Source organism: Schistocerca serialis, chromosome 6 (genome assembly GCF_023864345.2).
Source record: "Schistocerca serialis cubense isolate TAMUIC-IGC-003099 chromosome 6, iqSchSeri2.2, whole genome shotgun sequence".
Classification (NCBI taxonomy): domain Eukaryota; kingdom Metazoa; phylum Arthropoda; class Insecta; order Orthoptera; family Acrididae; genus Schistocerca; species Schistocerca serialis.
In genome coordinates, this window is record NC_064643.1 from 365,028,503 (window position 1) to 365,054,949 (window position 26,447).

The 26,447-nt window shown below is 39.2% G+C and overlaps 1 protein-coding gene across 1 annotated transcript in view; it reads left to right on the forward strand.

Annotated features, from left to right (window-relative positions):
• Window positions 1-26,447, forward strand: part of LOC126484874 (neuronal acetylcholine receptor subunit alpha-7-like) — a 392,787-nt gene that overhangs the window by 153,633 nt on the left and 212,707 nt on the right. The window contains exon 10 of the mRNA XM_050108470.1: window positions 15,946-16,055. Coding sequence (XP_049964427.1) covers window positions 15,946-16,055 — 110 coding nt within the window. The remainder of the gene's footprint in view (window positions 1-15,945; window positions 16,056-26,447) is intronic.

Genomic DNA, 26,447 nt, shown 5'->3' on the forward strand with positions numbered 1-26,447 from the left:
CACATCGAAGATGGTCGTGTGGGCTAATGCATAACAACCATTCATTTGCCTCGTTAGGTTCCCAATAATAATCTCTTCTGTTACAGTACATAAACTGTAGCTATTACCAAGGCTTTATCTGATTTTAAATTCTTACCAGAGTCAAGCGGAAGAGATGCTGAGCGATACTTCTAGAATTAGACAATGGGTCTGCCAACCTAAATTCGTTTAGTGCTACGAGATGAACGTTATTGTCTAGTACCTTTCAAAACAAAATATTACATACACAACGATTTTTCTTAGAAGTTTTTCTGCTAGCTTTGATGTTCAGCCATGTAAAACTAAAATAATGAAATTTTCGCAAAGGTGGTGTTTCTTTGCATCTTTCATAAGATCGCAGCGGTTAGGGCATAATTACACATTTCTCAAAACAGTCAACGAGATATTTATAATGTGCGCTTTGCTTCTAAATATCTGAATACAATATCGTTCGGCATGGCGTCTCCCCTACTAAAATTTTCACACAACCGACTTACACATTCCATGACCTTTGCTATCATCACGGTCATTTATATCTCCTCCTAATCGTGAAAGAATTTATTGATATTCAGAGCAAACCAAGAAATTTTCAGCGATCGCTCTTCAAGCTTGCTTGCGGAAGTAACAGCGAAAGCAAATTTAAATGGAACACGGCCTTACCATCAGTCTGTGACCAAATCAGTTCTATCTACAGCCGGGTCTACTATTCGTTTTCTCGAGTAACAGCTATAGCCAAGTAAAACTGTCGGGAAAAAAGTACATACCTTGCAAAACGTGAGGTAAAAGATTGTATTTTTATAACTCGTTCACGTGATTGGAAAGATTGGAAAACCAAGGCTTGCCAACCAAATTTATGTGGCTAAAAATGCTGTAGTAAAATAACTTAGAATATTTCGGATATTTTTCAGCTTTTTTGTAAGAAATCTCAATTTCTTGTGCTCCTAGTGTTTTAAAGGAGCACGAAATTTTCTACAAATTTAACTACTACTAATTTTTCCTGCACCCAATGGGAGGGGCGCAGCAGTTCATCAAAAAGTAGCGCTTTATCAAAGTACGTGCAAAACGGCAAAACACCAAGATTTTGAGCTCTTTCATTTTCTGTTTATATAGTAGAAAAATATGTTACGTTATACAATGGAAGTGAACATCTCAGTCTGCGATATGGCCAGTACATATAGTATCGCTGGCATTACATTCAGTACCTACTAACCCAGTCAGGTCAGAATGCGAGAAGCTTTTTTTCGTGGAATAGGAGACTAACTAATTCGTACAAGTGCCGTTCATGTTTTACAGTTGAATAGTTGAATGACTTTCATGATCAGGTATAAGAAAAAGTGTGTAGGAATTGTTATTTATTGAGCAACATTGCAATTCCAGAATGAAATTTTGACTCTGCAGCTGAGCACTTGTTCCTGAAGGCAACGGTCCCAAGGTCGAGCCTCGGTCCGGCAAACAATATTAATTTGCCAGGAAATTTCAACATTGCATTGCATTTATTCCTTGGTGCGCGCAGAGCGATTATATTTGGTGATTATTTTCACAGTACACTCACAGCTATTAGCATATAACAGTAAGGTTCGTACATTATGGTAGTGGTTTCTATTCAGTATATTTTTGGGGTAGTATGATGTTGAAAATGATTGCGGCTAAGACGAATTTTGTTTCATTTGAAAAAAAAAAAATGTGATGAGTGATCAACATATTGTGCAAAAGAAAGGATTGAACTTCTTTGGAAAGGCTCAGTGAAGAGTTGGCAGATTATACATGCTCCAACAAGCACGTTAATGAGAGAATGATAGTAGCTATCCATCGACCTCCTGACGAATCAACAGGCATGTCGGTCGCTGGAGAAATGTCTGTTCAGTTTCAAAGACAATTTCTTCTTCTGTGCAAAAGCAAATCCTAATAACTTTTGGACAATGCAGTTAAAATTGCCGCATACCAAACGAATTATTTTTTACGAAGTAATGAAATAGCAAGTTGTGATGAATTTGGCCAATAAGTGGTGGTGTAACGGATCCTAAACGTAAATGATCTGGTAGTTACAGATTGGTGATATCAGAGCTTATGCTACATAAAGCTGTTTCAGCGTGATTCAGGTACTGGAGAGAAACGAAGGTAGCGACCTGCAACAGAAATAGATGAAGGGTGGAGTCTATATTTGGCTACCTGAAAACCAATACGCGTCAGTTTCCTATAGGCGGTCTATTAGAGCAGTATCAAGATCTCAGCTTGATGTTCGAACTTTCAACGCTTGTCTTTTCCAGAAATAAGGTGACAATGTAATGATAGCTGAAACAGCTTCAGAGGCAGCAGTTCTTTGATTCAAAAACACTGGGCACTAAGTATTCAATGGAAATTTGTACAGTAAAAGAAATGCAGATTCTCGACAGGAAAGAAATTTAATTTTCAAGCAACTGCAAATATCACATTAGACAATATAAGATCAGTGGTGTAAGGTGTAAAACAGGACAGTTTTGCTTAAAACATCTCATTCAGATTTTGTCTGGCCTTGGCTTTACAGCGTGTTGTACTGAAGCTTCCCTATCGGAAATATTTTCATTCTTTCGGCTTAACAACAAAAGACAACGGTGTGACGGATTGTGCCAGTTTGTGTTTGATAATGCAAATTTTTTATTTAATCACCCTTGACGGAACTGGTATTTTCCATGCAGTGGGAGTTATAATGTGCGTTATTCGTCGTGACGTATCATTCCCTGAGAAAAACATTGAAAGGTGGAAACATCGTCCCTCAGCTCAAGTTGTTGGTGAAGGCGGAGCAGCTGACTTACAGGCATTCCACAGAACACTAATTAGAGGACTGAAGGCTATAAAAATGAAATATAGATACATAACTGCTCACAGTGTAGCTGAATGCCGCAAATTGAAACGTTCAATTCCACTGTATAGCATAGTGTAACATATAGTTCTACTGCATAAACAGAAACTGAAAAAAGTGCTAAAAAATAATTTTTTGCCACTTTGCACAAAATTTGAAAAATTGGTATTTTTTGACGAACTGTTGCGTTCTTGGTGCTGGGTGCAGAAAAAATGTAGTAATCAGACTTGTAGGAGAAGATTTTGTTCTTTTAAATAGGAAATACACGTAAAATAAGGAGAAGAACAAGAAACTGAGATTTTCTTTAAAAAAACTGATAAAAATGCGAATACTTTAAAAGCTTTTGACAACAGAAAGCTTAGCCGACATAAATTTTGTTGGAAAAACTTGGTTTTCCATTCTTTCAAACCATATAAACGAGTTAAAAAAAGTAAAATCTTCTATCCCATCTTTTGAAAGGTATATCTACTTTTTGTCTGGACTATTCGGTGCGCAGTGTTGTGAGTGGTTTCCACAATTTTCGTTAATAAGTCAAGCCGGGGGGGGGGGGGGGGGGGCGAATCGAAATGTGTAGGGAAGTATGGAACACTGCTGAACACGAGTTCTTATGAAGCCAGTGCCATATATAGTTCTTGACAACTTAAGTTTTATTCTTCATGTTGCTCCAGCGAGAGACTGAGAAGCCTTAGGAAAGTCTCAGGTTTCCCTCACATTACTGTCAGAAGTACTTCCCACGTTGTGCTCAACACCCGACGAGAATGCTGGCGTCTTACATGCGTTCATTTGAGCGTCTCTTACGAAATCTGCCGCAGCCGTTAGCACACTGGACTCCCTTTTTGGAGGATCACGGTTCAAACCCCGCCCGGCCATCGACACTTCGATTTTCCGTGATTTCCCTAAATCGGTTAAGGCAAATGCAGGGATGTTTCCTTTGAAACGGTGCGGCCGATATCCTCCCCTAAACCGCGTTTGTGAACCCTGGGTAATGATCTCGTTGTTGACGGGACGGTGAAGTCTAATCTTCCTTCCTTTATTCTTTCAAAGAAAGTTTGGGGAAAAACATATCAACGAATGACATTGTGGTCGCTAGAGATAAAAATAAGTTGTTAGTGAAGGCGGAGCAGCTGACTTACAGGCATTCCACAGAACACTAATTAGAGGACTGAAGGCTATAAAAATGAAATATAGATACATAACTGCTTACAGTGTAGCTGAATGCCGCAAATTGAAACGTTCAGTTCCACTATATAACATAGTGTAACATATAGTTCTACTGCATAAACAGAAACTGAAAAAAGTGCTAAAAAATAGTTTTTTGCCACTTTGCACAAAATTTGAAAAATTGGTATTTTTTGACGAACTGTTGCGTTCTTGGTGCTGGGTGCAGAAAAAAATGTAGTAATCAGACTTGTAGGAGAAGTTTTTGTTCTTTTAAATAGGAAATACACGTAAAATAAGGAGAAGAACAAGAAACTGAGATTTTCTTTAAAAAAACTGATAAAAATGCGAATATTTTAAAAGCTTTAGGCCCTCCTCTGTTTGACATTTCTGGCGGAAGTAATCAGCTGTGGCCTGTAACAAGAATTACAATAGTTGTTATATTAAATTATTAGGAAAAACATGGAAATACTAGACAAGGTCCGGCAACAAGTATTTAAACATACCTGAAGCCTTAACTACATGCGTCACCGCGCTCTAATTGTATAATGGTCTGGAGTAACGCACCGAGAAACCTATATTTCTAAAATGACAACTGGAAACAACACTTGTAATGTCACTGCAAATGACTATGACATTTTTACATTTACGTGCAAGCCTATTTAGTAACGCGATGTAAGTTATAGCTAATAATGAAATTCAGTTTCATATACACAGGGATATTCGTAACTGCAACATGAGATGCAAAAACAGATTTGACATAGATTGCGCATCCTCACCTGCGTTTCAGAACAGTTCTCGTTTTAGGAGTGCAGAAGTCATTACGAGCTTTCCACGGGTATGGTAGAAAAAATTGACGTTAGAAATTCAGAAGTAGGCCTATATTTAAAACAGTACACAGTTCTCAGGAATTCAAATGCACGTGTAACAATTATAGTCCTTCTAAGGAAAACCAACTCTCATACAGTAAAAAGACTAAGGTTTTCTTTTCATAATTATGCTGTTCACACTAGTAAATAAATTGCAGGTGCAGAGTACAATTGGGGAGAAGTAGTATACGTTTCTGATCCCCACCCTGCGAGATGGCCCAGTAACTGTTGATCGTAAATACCTGACCAGTAATTCACGCTTTGGCTTTCAGTAATTTATGTAAGTTGATTAAGGTGAATTCCATTATATATTGTCTCTCATGAGAATTTTAGTATTGTACTTTGTCTCTAATCTCCTCTTCGTCGAGACGCTAAATTCCAGCCTAGATTTTTTTTAAAAAAGAAAAAGATGGCAATTCAGTCGAAGATTAAGGAAGATTTAAGTGACATTTGTTTGATCAGTATTATTGTGCCATTATGTTCTGCAGTATTACTGACGTGCTGAATAAAAAGCGCAATAATATTTTGCTGCATTTAGCTTGGTTCTAAGAGCTGAACGATCAGACGCTGCTCTAGTGACAACTGCTCTACTTTACTGCAAGCAAAACGTAAACAAAGGTGGTTGAAAACCTGATATAAGGAGTGTGATAAATTTACTCACGAGAAATTATTGAGCGAAATTGAGGTTGAACGAAAAAAATGATCATCACAATGTTTTTCGCGTCGATGGGCTAATGTTTGGTGAATTACTACAATTCGTTTTTGTTTGTTCGTAAAAAATTAAATTAAAAAAAATCTTACTCTACAGCTGTAGGATACTGCTCTCTGTATTTAATGAGTAACAACCGTTGTGAATCATGCTTAATTTTCCGTATTTAATATTCAGATTCCCTAACATTCCATGATACCGACAGCGACTTGTTCATTTCGATGCTCTCCAATATGAATGATATATTTTCTTGTTTTGAACATATTTTAGCAGATAAAGACACCATCGAACACGAAGAAGCCAGGAGACTGTACTCACCCCTAAATGTCGATAATGCCCACAGACAACAAACAGTTTCTCAGATAGCGCAGCATGTATTATTTCAAACGTTATTGACCTGATCAAAAATATTGCACAACCTATCAACCAAAACAATAGTTGGTGCTATGCGGACAGTACATCGTGGCAGTCGGACGCGACCGTAAACAAACGAGAACTTGGGCTGTCTAAGGGGTGGGGAGACGTGTGGGTAATAAGCCCCGCCTCTCTCTCCCAGGCCTGCCATCCTACGTCCCCATTCTGTGCTTCCACGAAGGCAGAACTCAGAAAACGTCGAAGGGATCTTTGGTTCCTTTTCTTGTGGCGAGAGTCTCAGTCGAATCCCTTTATGCATCCAGTTTAGTCTCTTCAATCATCTCAAAATAGAAAAAAACAATCAATCAACAACGCGAGGGAAATTGGAGTACACAAGGCATTTTGTAGTGGCTACAGCTCAATTATTTGCTGCGGTTGGCAATGTTAGTTCAGGCCCGACCTCTAGCGGCATCTTACGCAACCATAGTTCAAAACGTTCCCTACCTAAAACTGCCACGATATAGTGTCCACAAAATAGTTGATGGTTGGAAACATAACATCGTTGTTACAGGGAGTCTGCGGAAGCCATTTTGCAGATGTTGGCCACTGATGAACTGTGTATACGATTGCAGTTAACCCACTCAGAGTCAATTAAGGCCTGAAGATGGTGAACTGAAGCACAGAAATTGGTAGCCATGAAATAAAATAACATCGTAAGGACGGCTGTGACTGTTCCATTTTATTACATGAACCATACACGTTCAGTATTACTGCACATCCGGAAATATAGATTAATAATATTGCCCACCCAGAGGACACTTAAAAGTGATTGGCGCTGCGTACTGGACTTTTCCCGCGGTTAATAAAACCCATATACATAATGAAAGCTTAAACTGTTTCTTGTGACCGAAACTGACGTCACTCTGTACATTGCTTTGCACAGATGAAACGAAGTACAGCCTTCACCATCTGCAGGATTATTTAACCAGAAAAGTATATTGCTGAACTGTCTCGACTGGACTGATACTATTCGGAATATCACTGCAAAAGAGACTTTCTGTAACAATGAGAAGGACCCGACAGTATCTGATTACAAGATTAGTGGGTACCTATTTTTACAAGTCACATCGTATTAGTACTTAGCGGTAAATGTTACAAAGCGACATAAAATGGGTCTCTCACGCAAAATCAGAAGTAGGACGTAGTCCTAGATTCGTATGAAGGGTTTTTGGGAAGTGCAGTATACCTGGAAAGGAAATCGCATACAAACCACTGCAACGACCAGTTCTGGTATTCCAGCGTTTAGAATCCATATATCAAGCGAGCGGATAGAGAGGAATATTCGATGTGAGAAGCCGGCTTTGACCAGTGACATAGGAGACATGCGACGAATGCCATAAACAACGTAACGACTATAATGTGATATAAGTCGCGATTTTTTGCACGGGGGTTGCGCATTTGCAGCACTTTTTTTTTTTTAGTTTCACATTTATTGGCTTAGCTAACTTACAACCAACTGTCATCTCCCAACCTAAACTACATCTTGGGCAAAGCCACAGGTCAGACTGTCATCACAATCATGGTTTTCTTTTCTTTTCTTTTTTTTTTTCTTTCATATCCGTTGGCTCCGCTAATAGCAAAACTGAATATATGCACCAAACTGCGACGTCCCGTCAACCACTAGCATTATGTCGCCGAGGTGGCATCATAATAGGCGTCGAGCAAACTCGAAGACACTGCTAGGATCCTAAAAAGTCGTTATAACCCATACGAAACTGTAATAGGAATGCTCCGAGAACTTAAATGTGAATCCTTGGAATAAAGATGACCAATTCTCATGAAACACTTAGGAATAAATCCGAAGAAGTCTGCGCGACCATTGTATTGGCACTACTGTCCTACATCGAGTAGGGGTCTTGACAATAAGGTGAGAGATATTAAGGCACGTACGGAGTGATGCAGGCAATCTTCTCTCTCTCAGTACACGAATGGAAAGGGAAAGAAAGTCGACAGTATTGGTACGATGAACTCTCCGCCGTGCTTTGTACAGTGGCTTGTGCAGCACATGAGTAGATGTAGATGTAGTCCGCAGCTTGTGGTCGTTCGGTAGCGTTCTCGCTTCCCACGCCCGGGTTCCCGGGTTCGATTCCCGGCGGGGTCAGGGATTTTCTCTGCCTCGTGATTACTGGGTGTTGTGTACTGTCCTTAGGTTAGTTAGGTTTAAGTAGTACTAAGTTCTAGGGGACTGATGACCATAGTTGTTAAGTCCCATAGTGCTCAGAGCCATTTGAACAGTTTTTGATGTAGATGTAGACTCATATTGATTGGGTTCAAGACAAAGGTGAAGACATGTCGTGATAAATATGATTATTAGCGGACATTCTAGTCGTAAAGAACGATTACTACTCAACAACTGTACTATCTGAAACATAAATATAGTAATCAAAGTTATAGCAAAGGTAGTTTATACTTACATTTTCCTTGGTCCGCTTCCGCAACCCGTATCAAATCTCTCCTCGACAACAAGTGTAATCGCAAACATTGTCAAAAATTTATCTGCTAATTGCAGCGCGTCTGCTGAGTGGATAGTGTATAAGAAAATTGAACGATGATTGTCAAACAGATAAAAGCGTTATACACAGCCGGGGTTTAGAAAAAGTACTACTCGTTTCGTTAATAAATATAACCGTATACAGCCTGCTTAATACGACAATGAATCGTGGGACATAGCACAATACAAACCGGCGACAAAGAACTTAAATAATCCAGAGATATACGTCTACATTTCATTACGAAGGTCGATAACACTAAGTGAAACTCATTCAGGTTTGTGCGATGCGAAGCAGTACAGTCTTAATCATCGCTCGCTGTACATTTTTAAGCTATTGCACTCAGCGTAATTTCTGTTGGTTCTTCTTCTTGTATACAGCGGAAGCAAATTTATAAGAAGGTATCTTGGAAGTAAATGCCAGACTGTCATATTTTATTGAAAGTTCTGTCCCGTGCGTGTTGGTAGTGACTTACGATTGAACCATAACCAAAATTCTGCAAACACATCAGGATATTCTCTGTTCGTCAAAAAATTCTACGACTTTCATTGCCAGGTATTTTAAAACGATCAGGTATAGCGTCACGACCGAAATGTCTCCCAAGTTAAGGACGACAAAACATAGACTCTTTTTTTAAAAAAAATAGAGCAGCTTTTCCTTTTTTCACAACTTTACGTACACGTCTTTGGAGTGCGCTCCGCTTACAACAAAACTATGAATATATGCGCCGAACTGTCACGTCCCATCAGCTATTAACGTTACGTCGCTGAGGTGGCATCACAATAGACATCAAACAAATTCGAAGACGCTGCTAGAATCCTAATATACTACAGAAAACATTCATGAAACCTGTCTTTGTCGCTATGGATAATTTCCAGTAGATGTCTTTCTTCAGCTGTGGTATTACACAACGGCGATTCTAATCTGTTTATACAATGGTTAAAACAGTTGTTTAGTGTTATCTATGGAGTTTTTTAAGTTATCGATAGACTGCGTAATGTAATTCACAAAACGATGGCTGCTCTCATGCATTAACATCGCACACTTTTACTGCACCATTATTACTGAGTCCTCGCCTTATTATGTAAACTATTTCCTTTTCGGCTACCATACTCGGTTTTCACTAAACATATGATTTGCAACTATGTTTCAAGTACAGTATTACTTCCTAGACATGGGTACTGGTAAGTCTCGATTTCTGGCAACATTGACTAAGTCGTGAATTACCTCTTACATGACCAGTACGATCGCCCCGCCTAATTCCCTGTTCCTGAAAACGGATAGAGTGGGAGCAAGTGTGCGTTTCATGAGCATGTAGGACATTACGCCAGTTGCCACGATAGCTGATCTCATCGCGCTGATCAACGATGGGGGTTACGACATGAAACAGAATATTCGAAAGTTCGACTGAGCTGCGCTATAATTGCTGTGAAGACATGAAGAACGTAATGATAGGGCACAAGTGAATTATCTAAAACATGTATAGTAATCCAGTTATAGGCAAAGATAGTTTATACGTACATTTTCCTTGGTCCCCTCCCGTAATCCTCTTGAGAACTCTCAGCGACACCAGGTCAACTCTGCCACACTATCCTTTATTAAAGGTTATCGGCTTCAATGGTTTAATCTTCTGTATTCAGGCATTTTAATGCAACTGTCAGGGAGACACGACACGAATAGGTAACCTTATCCCTGTTATAGGATTCAGTTGTTTACACCCGTCTTCATTCTCAGAATGTTGCAAATTTTTGTGAACGTTACTTACAAACGACGAGCTAACAAGTATGTGTTCCGTTGCAGAACAGTGTAGGTGCAACAACACATACCTGATGACATAACCAGGATGTCGGTGGTTTCTATGAACTTCTGGCACGAATGTGCGAGTACGCTCTATAAAATGGACACATCGTATTTCCTCGCGCATCCTTGTAGAATCCGAGATTCTGCTCTACCTGTAATGCCTCGGCCATCGGAAGTTCAACCCTAAAGTAACATTTCTCCTTTTTTTTGGGACGAGACAAACTGTAACCCTTATTTGCTCTTCCTAGTGTGTTTCTGTGTTTGGAATATTGTAATCCCTGCATACTTGGGGACTACGGATCTTGTGGTAACGTTGATGTTGGCTCAGATACCGAACACCCTGACAGGCAAATTAAAAGCAACACCCTTTAGTCCGGGAGTACAGTATGCTGTGTTACAGAGTATAGGAGTAACTGTCGCATATGAGGCTGCTGAGTATCACAAACAGGAGCAAAGTAATACGGAAGAAGGAGCTGATCACTACATTTAAGAGAAGGTTTATCACACTAAATAGAAGATGAAACGCTTGACAATTATTGTTTCTTGTAAATTTTTAAAGTTACGCTGTTAGAACTCAGCTTCCTATTCAAAACATTCTATTATAATTGTGTGAAAGGAGAAGGGTAGAACTCGTGTAGTACTGATTAGGCTGCTGTACAGCTTAAGAAACATCATTTTGAGCCCAGACCTCTGTAACGAAGTCCAGTCGCCTAAGAACATTTATAAACATAGATATTTTTCGATAAATAAAAGAGTCTATGGTGATAGATCTACACGTATTTCGTCGACTTTCTCTAATATTTATGAAGAAGAAAAACAATATTAAATTTTAGAGCTGCTGCTTAAATATCTTTCCTTCTTTTGGTTACGTTTCCTCACAGTCCGCGTCACTATCTTTGGACAAGATACTACATTTGCATGAAGTCTGTCAAGATATAAATCCAGTAGGAAGTTGACTAATGTCATTGTCTAGATGTTTATAGTGCAAATATACAGCGTTGGTAGTGGTTTCGGTAGCGGCAGTCGCGTTCATACTCAGTTTCGGAATTTGCTGTCATTGTTAATATTGGTAACTGGCATGTTTGCAGTGATTATGAATATTTTGTCTTCTTGCTGTTTGCACTAAATACATTTAGCGAATTCATTCAGACGTGTGAGCTGATACTGCTGAATTATGCCCGTTAATTATAACCCTTCACGTTTCCGCAAACACTAGCAGCCACACACACACAAAACACACGCAACACGAACACACACACACACACACACACACACACACACAGTCACACAAACGCATGCATGTCACAAAATCACAACGTAGATACAGACACAGAGTAACGAATAGGATCGCCTCATTACAAAGTTTCATTAACTACGTGCTTTCTCTTTTAGCCTTGCCAGCGTCCGTGAAGCGACGTGTACGACATCTGTTGGCCGATGCTGCTACTAATTTGTGTCTCCACCTGCCTCCCCTCACCGATCAGAGATGGCGAGAAAACCTATACTGTGCTAGCGCATTTATCTATTGCTCAGTAGTTGTGGTTGTATGTAGTAGACAGTCCAGCTGCAGCGATGTATGTTGTTTTGTTTCACCGCCACCATCACGGTACACAGAAGCATGCATGTAGAGCTGAAATCCCTTCCAGTACTCGCTATGTAATGCCTTGTGAATCACACCGTGAACACACACACACAGTTACTGTACCCTCCACAGCAACCGTTTCCTTTTTTGTTCTTATTTTGTGCTCGATGACGCAACCCAACCCTCGTTTTAGACTTATAGCTCCTTGTTTGTGCTTCCTTTTTGTGTTTGTCACTGGTAGAAGAAGCGCAGTGTTTGTGAATGTCGGTGTGCTGGCTGTTGGAGCGGCAGGTGGAATCTAATCACTGTTTTATCTGTTCCAGGCGTAACCATTCTCCTTTCCCTTACGGTGTTCCATAACCTGGTAGCCGAGACGCTACCCCAGGTGTCCGATGCTATGCCTGTGTTAGGTATTGCCTACCTGGGACCAATGACTTATTTTAGTGTTGTTGCCTGCATCAAACAAGCCAGCCAACACCCTTCTTTGCCTTTTCGGTGTTATTACGTATGGACAAAGCTGCCTTCACAACGTCCTTAACGTTTCAGGGTTTATGAGCTGTGAGAGTAAAAATGAGTTTTTTTAAAAGCATTTGGCTTCGCGAGAACGAAGACGTTAGACGGCAGTTTAAGATTTTACAAAGTGTTACAATGTTGTGAGAGCAGCCGCTGAACTTTATTTGGCTTTTGTCAAATATTCAGCAAGAATCCACATTTAAACGCTTCTACCTTGTTTGTCAAATATGTAAACCCATTTTTGCATGTGAAACTAAACGGTCTGTGTGTTTCTATTCTATAAATTCTTTGCATTTGTACTTTGCCCTTAACTATGTTCCTAAAACTGTTTTCTTAAACATGAGTATTAACGATGAAATTAACAGCTAAAGACTTCGGCAGCAGGGGTTGATCTTTCTACCCTCCACGAATGTACTGTTGTTAGTAAAGGGTAAAGCGCATTTTACGAAAATATGATTTAACGGCGAAATCTACACAGACATTTGTGATGTCGGTTAGGTTGAAAGCAACTTTAATAAAGCGTAGAAGCTGATATACAGTTTCATCCACCCATTCAAAACGCTCTCAAAATATGAATCAACAGTTCGGGAATCTATCATTTCTTTAATAAATCTGGGCCTGATGCTCAGTTACAGGATACTGTGAAAGCAACTTTGTCGTACATAATGTTATCCACAGATGCTCTTGTATACTGTTTCAGTAGAATGTTTGTGCGTATAAATGCCTGAAATCCTGAAGTTAATACTGAAACGAATGTAAGGCAATCCAGGAGTCGCTAGTATTAAACATTGAAATACTGTGAAATGTATACCATATATAACAAATATGTCTTTTCTTAAAGGTAGCCGCTTTGTCCATCAGGAATTGGAGTTCTGTGGCAAAGGGACACGTAATTTAGGAAATACAAAGAATAATTCTCAGCTTTGTTGAAAAGAAACGTCGATATTTGAACAACTTTTTTTTCGTTCCAGGGGTCACAATCCTCCTCTCTCTCTCTGTCTTTTCTCTCATGATCGCTGACGCTTTACCGCAGACGTCAGAAGCTATCCCCTTACTAGGTCAGCCCCTACTGCTCTTGGAATGAGACAAACTGTAACCCTTATTTGCTCTTCCTAGTGTGTTTCTGTGGTTGGAAGTATTGTAATCCCTGCTTACGTGGCGACTACGGATCTTGTGGTAACGTTGATATGTTGGGTCAGGTATACCGAACACCCTGATTGAAAAATTAAAACCAATTTGAATAATACCTAATTACCGAGGGACCTTCGCGATACAGAGCTATCTGGGAAGGTATTTATCATTGTTCTCTCACATCCGTCATTACAGAAGTAAATACAACTACTAGAGTTGTGACTGGCTAGTGAATGATAGTAGTCACATGCTGAAAACTGTTGGTAACAATGTGTATGTCCTTCAGGGTTCAGTGCGTCCACAGGAATTGTTAGATGAATAAATATATACCGTGCTACACTGAAGACCGAGCGTAAGTTCAACCAGAACGTATACTGGTGACCAAGACACTGGTGCGACTAACTTACAAGCGTAAGGCGTTACTGAACATAGCCAGTGTTAACTACGTTTCAAAACTAATGTAGCTGTAGTGTCCTCCGTCACTCCAACTGAAAACGGTCGCGCACTAATTATGCCAACAAATACCAGCGTATCATTGTTGAGTAATAAAGACTGCTCTGTTAATTTACTTCTGTTAGAGATATGTTCCCTGAGTTTTTAATGAAATACGAAAGACTCCTCTGTTGACTTACTTCTGTTAGAGATATGTTCCCTGAGTTTTTAATGAAATACGAAAGCTATAGCTAAAATACAACACTATGATTCTAAAGCATTATTTCGATCGGTTAGCGCCATTCACTCGCATGAGTTCGGGCTACCGGCTCCACAAGGTCTGTACGTCACTAGAATACAGCTGATCCTGCACTGCCGAATGATAGTTGTGTACTATGTGGCTGCTATGCCTATGCATGACCCTAGTCCCTAAAGTGATAACAATTTTTTTCCATATTCATATATATGTTTTACCTCTGTATGATTGTACCAGCTCCTTTTTGCTTAAATGGAATGTTGTGTTTAATATGTTTATTAAAGCACAAACTCTTACCCCGCTCCTGACCGGGCCCTTAAAAAACTGTCATTTACAGCCTGCAACAAAATTAAACTACAAAAAGATAAATTCAAACGCTTACCTGTATCCTGATTGTACAATCAGTTAACTAATTCTAATTATAATGTGTTTAATAGACGAATTGTTTTACAGATTGAAGGAGTTGGCGAATTTGAGCTACTTTGGTTACAGCTGCCATTTCAACTGTGTGTCCTTATTCTTTCCTGACCTTCCTGCTTCCCGCTTGGCCTCAAACAAAAAAAAAAAAACAAAAAAAAACTAAATTATCAAGAGATAACGAAGCACAGTAACCGCATGAAAAAGACAAAAAAATGACGAACCCCTCTGCCTCCAAGTAACAAACGGATATATTATAAACTAAACTAAATGATTAACTTTAAGTAAGAAAACTTAAATATTAACTGGCTTAAATGTGGCATGACTAGAGTAAAACGCAAGACGCGGCGGCTCCTCTGGACGCGCCACAAGTAAAACAAGGTAAATCAAGCTGAGCATAAATATCTCTATCATTTCATATTAAATCGCTCGTAGTTAAATTTATCTTTTTAAACTAACTTCTTCAAGAATCGTTTATTTAAAATTTTCAGTTATTCACCCATTTCTCTGCGAAGGAGGCGTGGTATCAGTTGGTTACTGGGTGTCAAATGTGAGCTCACTCTAACACACTAAAACAAAGAAAGATTTACCATCTTTTTTTATTTCCTCAAATTTTTTTCTGTGAGGTAACTTTCACTGCTTACCACGCCTTTGCGAGGAAATTGGAGTCTTTCGGGAGATTCGTCGCAATTTATCCGGATCTGTTTAAAGTGCTTGAGCATGTGAACTTAAACCAGGACTCCAAGCTCTTCTTTCTCACTGTTTTTGGTATACGTACAAAATGAATGTTACTAGTACAGCTGTACGTTGTGTACACGCCACTGGAGACCACACATGTACACGTACACCTTTACTAGAACGAAATCACGACTTTTGTACGACATACATCCCAATAAAGTGCACCAATCTCATGGTATAACATTCAGTTCACTTTATCTATTTATTGACGTCTTACTGTATACTTACGTATTATCTATCCATGCATGGCTTTACGTATATGGTGAAATAAGCTGTAATAAACCGGAGGCTCTGGAAGCCTTCCATTATCGTTCAATAAAATTTTTCTATTAATGCGACTTTGTTAGATAATTTCTGAAAGTAAAATGCACGTTATTCGAATAAAACATTTGAGAGAAGTGTGTAGGCATGACGTAAATGTACTGTCTTCTCCGAGTATATTTAAACTGCAGTCCTTAGTCTCTCAGTAGTTTGGCTTTTAAAACTAGTGTCTAATTAAACAGACAAACCTTGACATTCTACTATTATTTGGAGTCAAGAAATACCAGAACGTATAATAACAGGAATTCCCATTTTACAGGTACATATTTCAACTGTATCATGTTCATGGTGGCGTCTTCCGTAGTTTCGACGATACTCATTTTAAACTATCACCATAGGAATGCGGACACACATGAAATGTCGCCGTGGGTAAGTTTTTCTGCACAAAGACTTAAGGCACAGTATTTTGTATAGGAAATATGTAACATGATAGCTCTAAGTTGTATTTTTTAAATATGATTTCAAACAACAATTCACAAATTTATCTCATATATGTAAAAGAATAAGATTTTTGATGTCGTTGTTAATGTGTGTTGTACACTTTCTCACGACAGCCAACTACCAACGTAGTGTTCTCGGATGTTGAAAAGTGAGAGATTGTTTTTCATAGATGAGAATAGTGTTAAAGATCCTCTAAAGCTTGAATTCTAACTTTTGTATGACTCAACTTGTGAATATGTAGCGAGAACTTAATATCAATAGTTATTAACGTGTTAAAACGTAGTTATCTCTTTCACATGTCCTTTGCATGTATATATTTGTTTCACATCTGGTGACGAAAGTAGTACATTAAAGTGTTTCCCACAAAAAATAGGAAAATATCTCTTTAGTACGACAGTGAAAAATTCTTTGGTGAAATATGAGGAATGAGTAATAAATAAGAAGGAGAACGCTCATTGTATTGATGACATGAGGCACTGAGCAATAAGTAAATCCACAAACACGAATTGAACGTAGCATCTAAGCTTCTACTACAGAACTACATATATTACTGGAACTGCAGTCCGTTATATATATATAGGGTGAGTCACCTAACGTTACCGCTGGATATATTTCGTAAACCACATAAAATACTGACGAATCGATTCCACAGACCGAACGTGAGGAGGGGGGCTAGTGTAATTGGTTAATACAAACCATAAAAAAATACACGGAAGTATGTTTTTTAACACAAACCTACGTTTTTTTAAAATGAAACCCCGTTAGTTTTGTTAGCACATCTGAACATATATACAAATACGTAATCAGTGCCGTTTGTTGCATTGTAAAATGTTAATTACATCCGGAGATATTGTAACCTAAAGTTGACGCTTGAGTACCACTCCTCCGCTGTTAGATCGTGTGTATCGGAGAGCACCGAATTACGTAGGGATCCAAAGGGAACGGTGATGGACCTTAGGTACAGAAGAGACTGGAACAGCACATTACGTCCACATGCTAACACATTTTTATTGGTCTTTTTCACTGACGCACATACACATTACCATGAGGGGTGAGGTACACGTACACACGTGGTTTCCGTTTTCAATTACGGAGTGGAATAGAGTGTGTCCCGGCATGTCAGTCCAATAGATGTTCAATGTGGTGGCCATCATTTGCTGCACACAATTGCAATCTTTGGCGTAATGAATGTCGTACACGCCGCAGTACATCTGGTGTAATGTCGCCGCAGGCTGCCACAATACGTTGTTTCATATCCTCTGGGGTTGTAGGCACATCACGGTACACATTCTCCTTTAACGTACCCCACAGAAAGAAGTACAGAGGTGTAAGATCAGGAGAACGGGATGGCCAATTTATGCGTCCTCCACGTCCTATGAAACGCCCGTCCAACGTGTACCTCACCCCTCATGGTAATGTACATGTGCGTCAGTGAAAAAGACCAATAAAAAGGTGTTAGCGTGTGGACGTAATGTGCTGTTCCAGTCTCTTCTGTATCTAAGGTCCATCTCCGTTCCCTTTGGATCCCTACGTAATTCGGTGCTCTCCGATACACACGATCTAACAGCGGAGGAGTGGTACTCAAGCGTCAACTTTAGGTTACAATATCTCCGGATGTAATTAACATTTGACAATGCAACAAACGGCACTGATTACGTATTAGTTTATATATTCAGATGTGCTAACAAAACTAACGGGTTTCCATTTTAAAAAAAACGTAGGTTTGTGTTAAAAAACATACTTCCGTGCATTTTTTTATGGTTTGTATTAACCAATTACACTAGCCCCTCTCCTCACGTTCGGTCTGTGGAATCGATTCGTCAGTATTTGATGTGGTTTACGAAATATATCCAGCGGTAACGTTAGGTGACTCACCCTGTATATACATATATAGGAGCTATACATATTACTGGAACTGCAGTCTCTCTCTCTCTCTGAGCCTGGCTCGCTCATGAGGTAAAATAAGTGCTACATCTTACGCAACTCATCCTGTATAGACAATGAAATTTTCGTTCTGCAGCGGAGTGGGCGCTGAAATGAAACTTCCTGGCAGATCAAAACCGCATGCCGGAGCAAGACTCGAACTTGGAACCTCTGTCTTTCGCAGGCATGTTCTCTACCGCATAAGCTATCCAAAAACGACTAACGACGCGTCCTCACAGCTTAACTTCCGCCAGTGCCTCGTCTCCTGCCTTCCAGGCTTCTGTAAGCTCTCCTGCGACACATGTAAGACTGGCAAAGACTGGCAAGGTTCCTGAGTTCGATATATATATATATATATATATATATATATATATATATATATATATATATATATATATATATATGTGTGTGTGTGTGTGTGTGTGCTGAAATGAAACTGTCTGGCCGATTAAAACTGCATGGCGGACCGAGACTAGAAATCAGGACCCTTGACAGTCTTACAAGTGTTGCAGGAGAGCTTCTGTGAAGTCTGAATGGTAGGAGACGAGGCACTGGCGGAAGTTAAGCTGTAAAGATGCGTAGTGAGTCTTTTTCGAATAGCTCAGGCGTTAGGGCACTTGCCCGCGAAAGGCAGAGATCCCGCGTTCGAACCTCTCTCCGGCATGTGGTTTTAATTTGCCAGGAAGTTTCATTTCAGCGCCCACTCCGCTGTAAAGTGAAAATTTCATTTTCTATACAGGGTGATTCGCTTAAGATGTAGCACTTATTTTATTTCGTGAACGAGCCAGGTACAATATACCGAAACAAAGTTACCGGAGAATGATGGTACGAAGAACGGCAGTCAATTCTGTTCTACGTTTGCTCTTTTTATCAACAGCGATATTGAGGCAGCTATAGATTTTTTTAAATGGAACATTATACTTTTTACCAGCATTTGAAAGCTCTGGAAATGACGAGTAGAATGATATAATTTCTGTTAATGTTGGTCCTGAAACTTTTCGCAAAAATATCCTAGAAATGTTCTAAAATTGAGAGCAAGGCGGCCGCTATCACCTTTTACTGTTCGAACATCGCCAAGTGGGGTCTCTTGCAGCAGTCTGTTCAATTAAACATGAGCATGTGCACACATTTAAAATAAGTTTCCTAAGCGTCTTCTGGTGCTTTAGAAGTTAGTGTATAGTTCCATTTACAAAAAATCGTAATTGACCGAATGTCCACGTCATATAGAGGGCCGAAAAGAAATACATTTTACAAAGATTGACGTAATGTCTTTGGGAAAAATGCGCCATCACTTCTTGAAACACATTTGTTATTGCCCGTCTTGATTGGTTTGACTTTTTAAAACAAGATTTTAAATATATTTATAAATTTAAGTGTTATTTATATTTTAAATACATTTTTAATAGTATTTTAAGAAATTAATGCAATCAAGATCGACAACAAGAAATCTGTTTTAAATAAACTCTGTGCTTATTGCATAAGCCAAACTTCTTCATGCATATAAAGAGAGAGGCCCCACTTCGCACTGTTAAAACTGAAATAGCCGGTTCTGACCCAGTTAGCATTCAGTTTTAACATATTTCTAGAACACTTTCGTAAAAAGTGTCACTGCCATCAGCAACAAACACCATATCACTATACTAGTCTTTTAAAGAGCCTGCGAAAGGCGTTAATAAAAAGTATCTCGTTCCAGTTAAGAACACAATACTTGCTTCAGTACCTCGTTTGCTGTAACAGTTAAAAGTATTAACTATGAAACAAAATTGTGTGGCCCTCTGCATAGTGTCAATGTTGGAAATCTAGTTTAGATAATTTGAAACATTCGCGAAATAAGACTTAGGTTACGAAATCATGTGCGTATGTGTGTGTGTGTGTGTGTGTGTGTGTGTGTGTGTGGCGTACGTGCGCGAGCACTCATTGGGTAGAGGAATTCGAACGGTGAAATACAATGTTCATGTTCTTATTTATAAGCTTGTACACTGTTGAAACACTTCAGCCATGATATGAGTGGTTGTCTATTTTCAGTCCACATTATGTACTTATTGGATCATTTAAGATTTTAGTAATTTATAACGTTCAGGTTGTTGTTTACGTCAGACTAGACAGTCGTTTTTGCAATATAGTCATCCATATTTTCACATAATAGCTATAGTCTGGGAGACGAGTCTTTGGTATTGACAGCTCGGTAGCGTCTTTCCGTTGCCTAGCGACCGCAGGCAGGCAGCCAACGACGGCCTGACTTTGAGCGGGTAGCAAGGGCCACGTTGCCACTCTGAAACCCGGTCGCGCGCGCTTATGAAACTTACCAGTGTCTCGCGTGCACACGGTGCGGTCGTTCGTCGTTTGTCTGATGTTGAATTTGCAGTTTATTTCGTTTTTGTTGTTTTTAGTGTTCCTTTGTTTATGTTTCGTTGTAAACAATGTCTAGTGCGGCGGGTAGTACCAGCCCAACACAAGAAGTGAAACGGAGGAAGAAAAGTGTGCTACACACCCAGGCCCGTGAATTCGTGTGCTCTGTGAGGGATTACTTTGAGAAAGAAAAGGACTAAGGTGGGCCCTTGATTCCTGTTGTTCAGGTTGTGAAGAGAACTGCAGCAGCATTGAAAATAAGTAAGAACACTGTTGTAAAGATAGGGAAAGAACAGTATAGTGTAGATTGTGACGAGAGTGGCAGAACAAAGCTGCACACACCAGGAAAGAAGCGACCGAGAAATAAGCAGGTGACAGCTTTGGACGATTTTCAGAAAGACGCTATTCGTCGTCATATATACAGCTATTATAAGAGAAGGGAACATCCCACTCTATCTAAATTACAGGTGTCGCTTCAGAAAGACAATCTTTTTAAAGGGAGCAAATTTTCATTGCGTACAGTGTTGAAAGACATAGGCTTCAGCTATTCACTGTTTAACGGACGCAAAATATTAATGGAAAGGACAGATGTAGTTGCATGGCGGTGCAGATTTCTGCGCAGGATCATGGGTGTGGAATTCGAAAGTATAGTGTGGTTAGATGAAACTTGGGTCAATGCCAGCCATTCTTTACGTAGAGGCTGGAATGATGGAACGTCCGAGGGGACAATGGCAGTGCCTGTTGGCAAAGGAGGGCGTATTATTGTCTTACATGTAGGAACATCGAAAGGTTTTGTGCCAAACTGCTTGAAAATGTTTCGGTCAAAAAAGACGGGAGATTACCATGAAGAAATGAACAGTGTAGTATTTCAAGAATGGTTCGAGACATCGCTTATGACGAATCTGACAAATCCATCAGTGATTGTTATGGACAATGCGCCTTACCATTCCGTTGTTCACGATAAGGCACCAACCTATTTCAGAGAAGATTTAAGGAAGGCGGAACTGCTCGAAATTGTGGCACAAAAGAAACCTTAATTTCCAACACATGTTATTGACGAGATTGTTAAAAGGCACGGGCATGAAATCGTTCGGCTTCCTTCATACCACTGTCACTTCAATGCAATTGAAGGAGTGTGGGCACAGATAAAAAATTACATTGCTGCAAACAAAAAAAAATTCACGATCTCTGAAGTGGAAACTCTCCTTCCAGCAGCTATCAATAAAGTGACAAGCGAGACGTGGGCTAAAATTGTAAACAGCACTGCAAGTGCCATCAGAGAGGCGGCCAAAACCGAAGGGGTTGTGGAAGAATGCATCGAAAATTTAATTATACATCTGGGAGAGAGCAGTGATAGTTCGAGTAGTGCTGAGGAAGACAATGTCAAATCAGATTCTGACAGTGATGTGAGTGGTGTTTTTCCATTACAGTAACTACAACGTATTCAGGAATGTAAGGAGGGAGTTTGCTATCGATCTACAACCAGATCATCATATTGTGAGTAATTTCTTCAGATTATAACTCTTAATACACTGACCAATTATTCTGTAGCTTGTAGTAGAACAAATTAATAATGCTAATACTTAACAATGGAAACCAAAACTGCTAATGTTCAACAACTTGCGAAAATAGTTTTCATTTCAGTTGTGCAGTTTAACGAATAACTTTGTTATGTTTCAGCATCTTAGATACTTGTACTAAATAGCTCTTATCAGTTTTCGAGTTAATATATTTCAAGCATCAACTTTAAATAAATTCACGCGTACCAATACGACTTGTATTTTGTTTCGCTTTTATTTCTGCTGCTAGAGAATGCGTGTAGCAGACAGGGCGCCGCGTGCTGTGAGCCACGTTCGGCAACAGCGCCGTCTGCCCGCCGGAACTGTCAGTACCAATCACTCGTCTCACGGACTATAATGGCAATGCTTGAGAGCATATTATCGATTTACGTTACAATAAATCTGGTACAGTAACAAACCTTACGCTACAATAAGAATATGGGAGAACAGAAAGGTGAAAGACGAAAGAAAAGTGTAAAAGAAAGATATGAATGACAACCTGTCTAAAGTTCAAGCAACGAACAATGTGGAATTTTATCGAATGATGTAAAGTGGCGGAATGAGATACGAAGAGTATTTGTTATAGTAGTTAAGCCAGTAATTCGGAGGTGAAAGTGTAAAAATATTTATTATTTTGCTAGTATTTAGAAAAACAATCTCTTTTCTGTGATCTACTAAAAATTTACTATATACCATTTACTCACGTAATTTTCTGTACCACTATACTTTTAATTAAGAGTATTTTAGGGTAGATGATGCCTTATCAGATACAGGAATATAAAGAAATGAACTTCAAACGTATTTGTTACCATATATGTTTTGAATGACACAGAGAACAAAGAATTCGAAATAAATGCGTAGTTCTTCTCCAACCGTCTCTTGTGGACAGCTTATAGAATATGAACATTAATACATCGTAATGAGGTCTAGCGTGCTGCGTATTTTAGAATCCGCTCGGTCCAAGGCGTTTTGTCACGGTCCGTGGGGCTCCCTCCGCCGGGGTTCGAGTCCACCCTCGGGCATGGATGTGTGTTTTATCCTTAGCGTAAGTTAGTTTAAGTTAGATTAAGTAGTGCGTAAGCTTAGGGACCGATGACCTCAGCAATGTGGTTCCATAAGACCTTACAACAAATTTCCAAATTTTAGATCTGTATTGGGTTCACTTCAAAGCAGATAATATTCGTAGAGCGATTCCTTCTTTGTGACAGTAGAGACAGAGTTCACATCAACCGTTATAGACCTATCTGAGGGCGCTAATTATAATGATTACAGTGGTTTTATGCTATTCTTCCGCAACGGCCCAGGCCTAATTTACGGGCAATATGAAGTGGCAGTAAAATCATCTACCAATTCTGCCAAATGCTATTGATCGATAGGCCTGACACACAGCAACAGCTATGGTAGGCACTCAGTAACTGTCACCACCATAAAAAAAGAAAAGCTCTTGCATTTATTGTGCGTGTAATCGTAAGTAGTCACACACACGCTGATTGAAGACTCGCGCAATCGTGGTTAAATTGCATAAAATTATACTGATGTATGTCATTAATTTATGTGGGTTACTACCGTCTTTTGCGACTGTGTTAAAAATCTTATTAAGACCAAACGCGTTTCACTTTAAAGCACCTTCAGTGCTCACTGTAACAATATGCCTTTTCTAATAATTTTGTTTGCTAGGATCATGCACAGTTGTCGTGCCTGAATTTACTACTATAAACAGTATTACATTAGTATCGTTACGCAAGGTTTTATTATTTCTTGCGTCATTCTTGAAGTTTTTTTGCACATACTGTCAATAACACTAAAGTGTGTAGTGAAAATCCACTGCCATCTCGCCATTTCGCGTACTATGTTTTAATATTGTTGGCTGCATACGCCTTTTGTTTTATGTTGGTGGTAGTAAACGTTGAACGGCTGGTGGCATATTTCCATGCTCTTTCATGTTCTTTATACCTTATAAAAAATATTCTGCTGGTCTGCCCTAAGTATAGAGCATCACAACAGTTACATTGGAGTTGATAAAGGCCGGATTTTTTATGGGTCTAGTGTCATGTTAGTTATTTGGACATTTTTGTAGTGCGTTATTTCTTTGGTGCGCTGTTTTATTCCTTGTTTCTTTAGGACGTTCCCTGTTCCGCGTGTTTCAATATGTGCATGTGTACATCTTTCCTGAGGCGTTTCTGTGTTGTGTCGTTGCTGTGGAGTGCTTTTGTTGTTGGTGTCTGCACGTGTTTGTGGTGGATGTTGTGTGTCTGTGGATTTGTGTGGTGTCTTTTTTTTTGCTCCTATGATTTTCTGGATTTTTGAATTCAATTTTTAACTTGAAATTCTTGCTATTGCTTATTTTCGCTATCTGAATTATTATATCCAACACCTTATTACAGCTGTGTTGTCATAGTGGCACTCTGTTTAGTCTCTGGAAATTATATCTGAGAGCTGTTTGTTTTTGGGATTCATGTAGTATTGTATCTGTTGTGGTGTTTTTCCTGTAAAATCTGAATGAGTGTTGGTTTTGTCTTGCATATATCTGGGAAGATTACTGGACCTGCTCTTACTTTCTCGAAAGGGCACTTCACGTTTTTTTGTATTGTGTTAATGTCTCTGTGTAGTTTTTCCGTCCCATTTACTGATTTGTCTAACATTATAGTATATGCTATTTTCCTGATATTATTTTCTGGAGTGTTCTTTCTTCTGTTCTGTCCATGAAGATATTTCCTAACTTTCCTGAAATGGGGGATCCCACTCATAACCTTTCTTATTGTAAGAAGAATGCTTTATTGTATTCAAAGAAATTTTGGTCGGTAAAGAGATGTAGGAGTGTACTTATCTCTGTTTTTTAACTTTTGTAACTGGCTCTAAGTATTTAGGTCGTGTTCTACTATCCTGATTGTTTTTCTGACTGGAATTGAGAGTACACGTTGTCTATCTCAAATGAGACAATATAACTGTTTCTGAAATATATAAGCCTTTCCGCTACGGTCGCAGGTTCAAATCCTGCCTCGGGCACGGATGTGTGTGATGTCCTTAGGTTAGTTAGGTTTAAGTAGCTGTAAGTTCTAGGGGACTGATGACCTCAGATGTTAAGTCCCATAGTGATCAGAGCCATTTGAACCGTATAAAAGCCTTTCATGTTGTTCATTAGTTCTTGTGTGCTTTTCACCCTTACGTCGTTTTGTTTTTTATGCTGTTGTGTGAGTACCTCTAACATATGTCGGGTGAGGATGTATGCATGCGGGTGCTTTTCTATAATGTACCGTCAGTACCACACGAGCATTTACTTTGTGAATTTTACCTAGATCTGGAGTTTTGAAGCATTAGGTTACATACATCTCATATGAGCTTTTGTTCTGTCATCAAGTGTGTGTTCATTTGATGTAGAAAACATGTGCTCCACAATCCCAGTCAAAGGAACAATCAGTTAGCAAAGGAACTTATAAAAGAAACAAGCACATTCCTGCATTTCATTTCTGACCAAAACTACTTTTAATTTAATAACGAATTGTATTTGCAAGAAGAAGGATTGCCTGTTGGAGATAAGCATATTCCCACCGCTCGTTACCGACCAAAACTACTTTTAATTCAATAAAGTATTCTTCTTACAAGAAGAGGTTTGCCAGTGGGATCCCACATTTCACGACAGCTATGAATTCATCATTACAGAAGAGGGAATGTTTCAGAAATTAGTACCAGGAAAATATAATATACTATAGTTATGGAGGTTCATCGATGACATCCTCATCTTGGTAGACGAATCAGAATATGGGATAGAACAACTATCTACAAACATAATCACAAAAACATAAAGTTTGCTTTAGAGAAAGAACAAGCAGGCTCAAAAAGCTTCCTAGATGTAGCCACCACAAAGAATAACCAAACATTACTCAGCATTTACAGGAAAAATACAACAGACACATCATCTAACCACCCTCAGTCCCAAAAACAAGCAGCTCTCAGGTGTACGCACCTCAGACTGTGCCACTTGACAAACACAGCCATAACAAAGAGCTAGACGTAATAAATCGGATAGCAAAAAATAACGGTTACCAAGAATCTCAGATTACAAAATTGAACAGGAAAAATCCAGAAAAAAGTAAAAGAAACACCAGCACCACACAACACAAAAACTCAGCAGACAAGCTGGTGCACACTCAAATACATAAACAGACTGATACACGACATTAGGAAATCCACAAGAAATAAGGAGTGAAAATAGAATACCAAAGCATTAACTCAATATAGAAGTGTCTGAAGAGGGATGATGGCCCAGATGTATACAAATAATTTGGCATTTACCAACTTCAGTGTAACAGTTGTGATGTTACATACTTAGAGCAGACCAACAGAACATTTGAAATAATGTACAAAGAACATGCTAGAACATGGAAATGTCGCAGAAGCCGTCAAATTTTTGCAGAACATCAACGACACGAAAATATTCACACTACCACAATAGAAACCCACATGAAAGTACTCAGATTCAAGAAAAAAT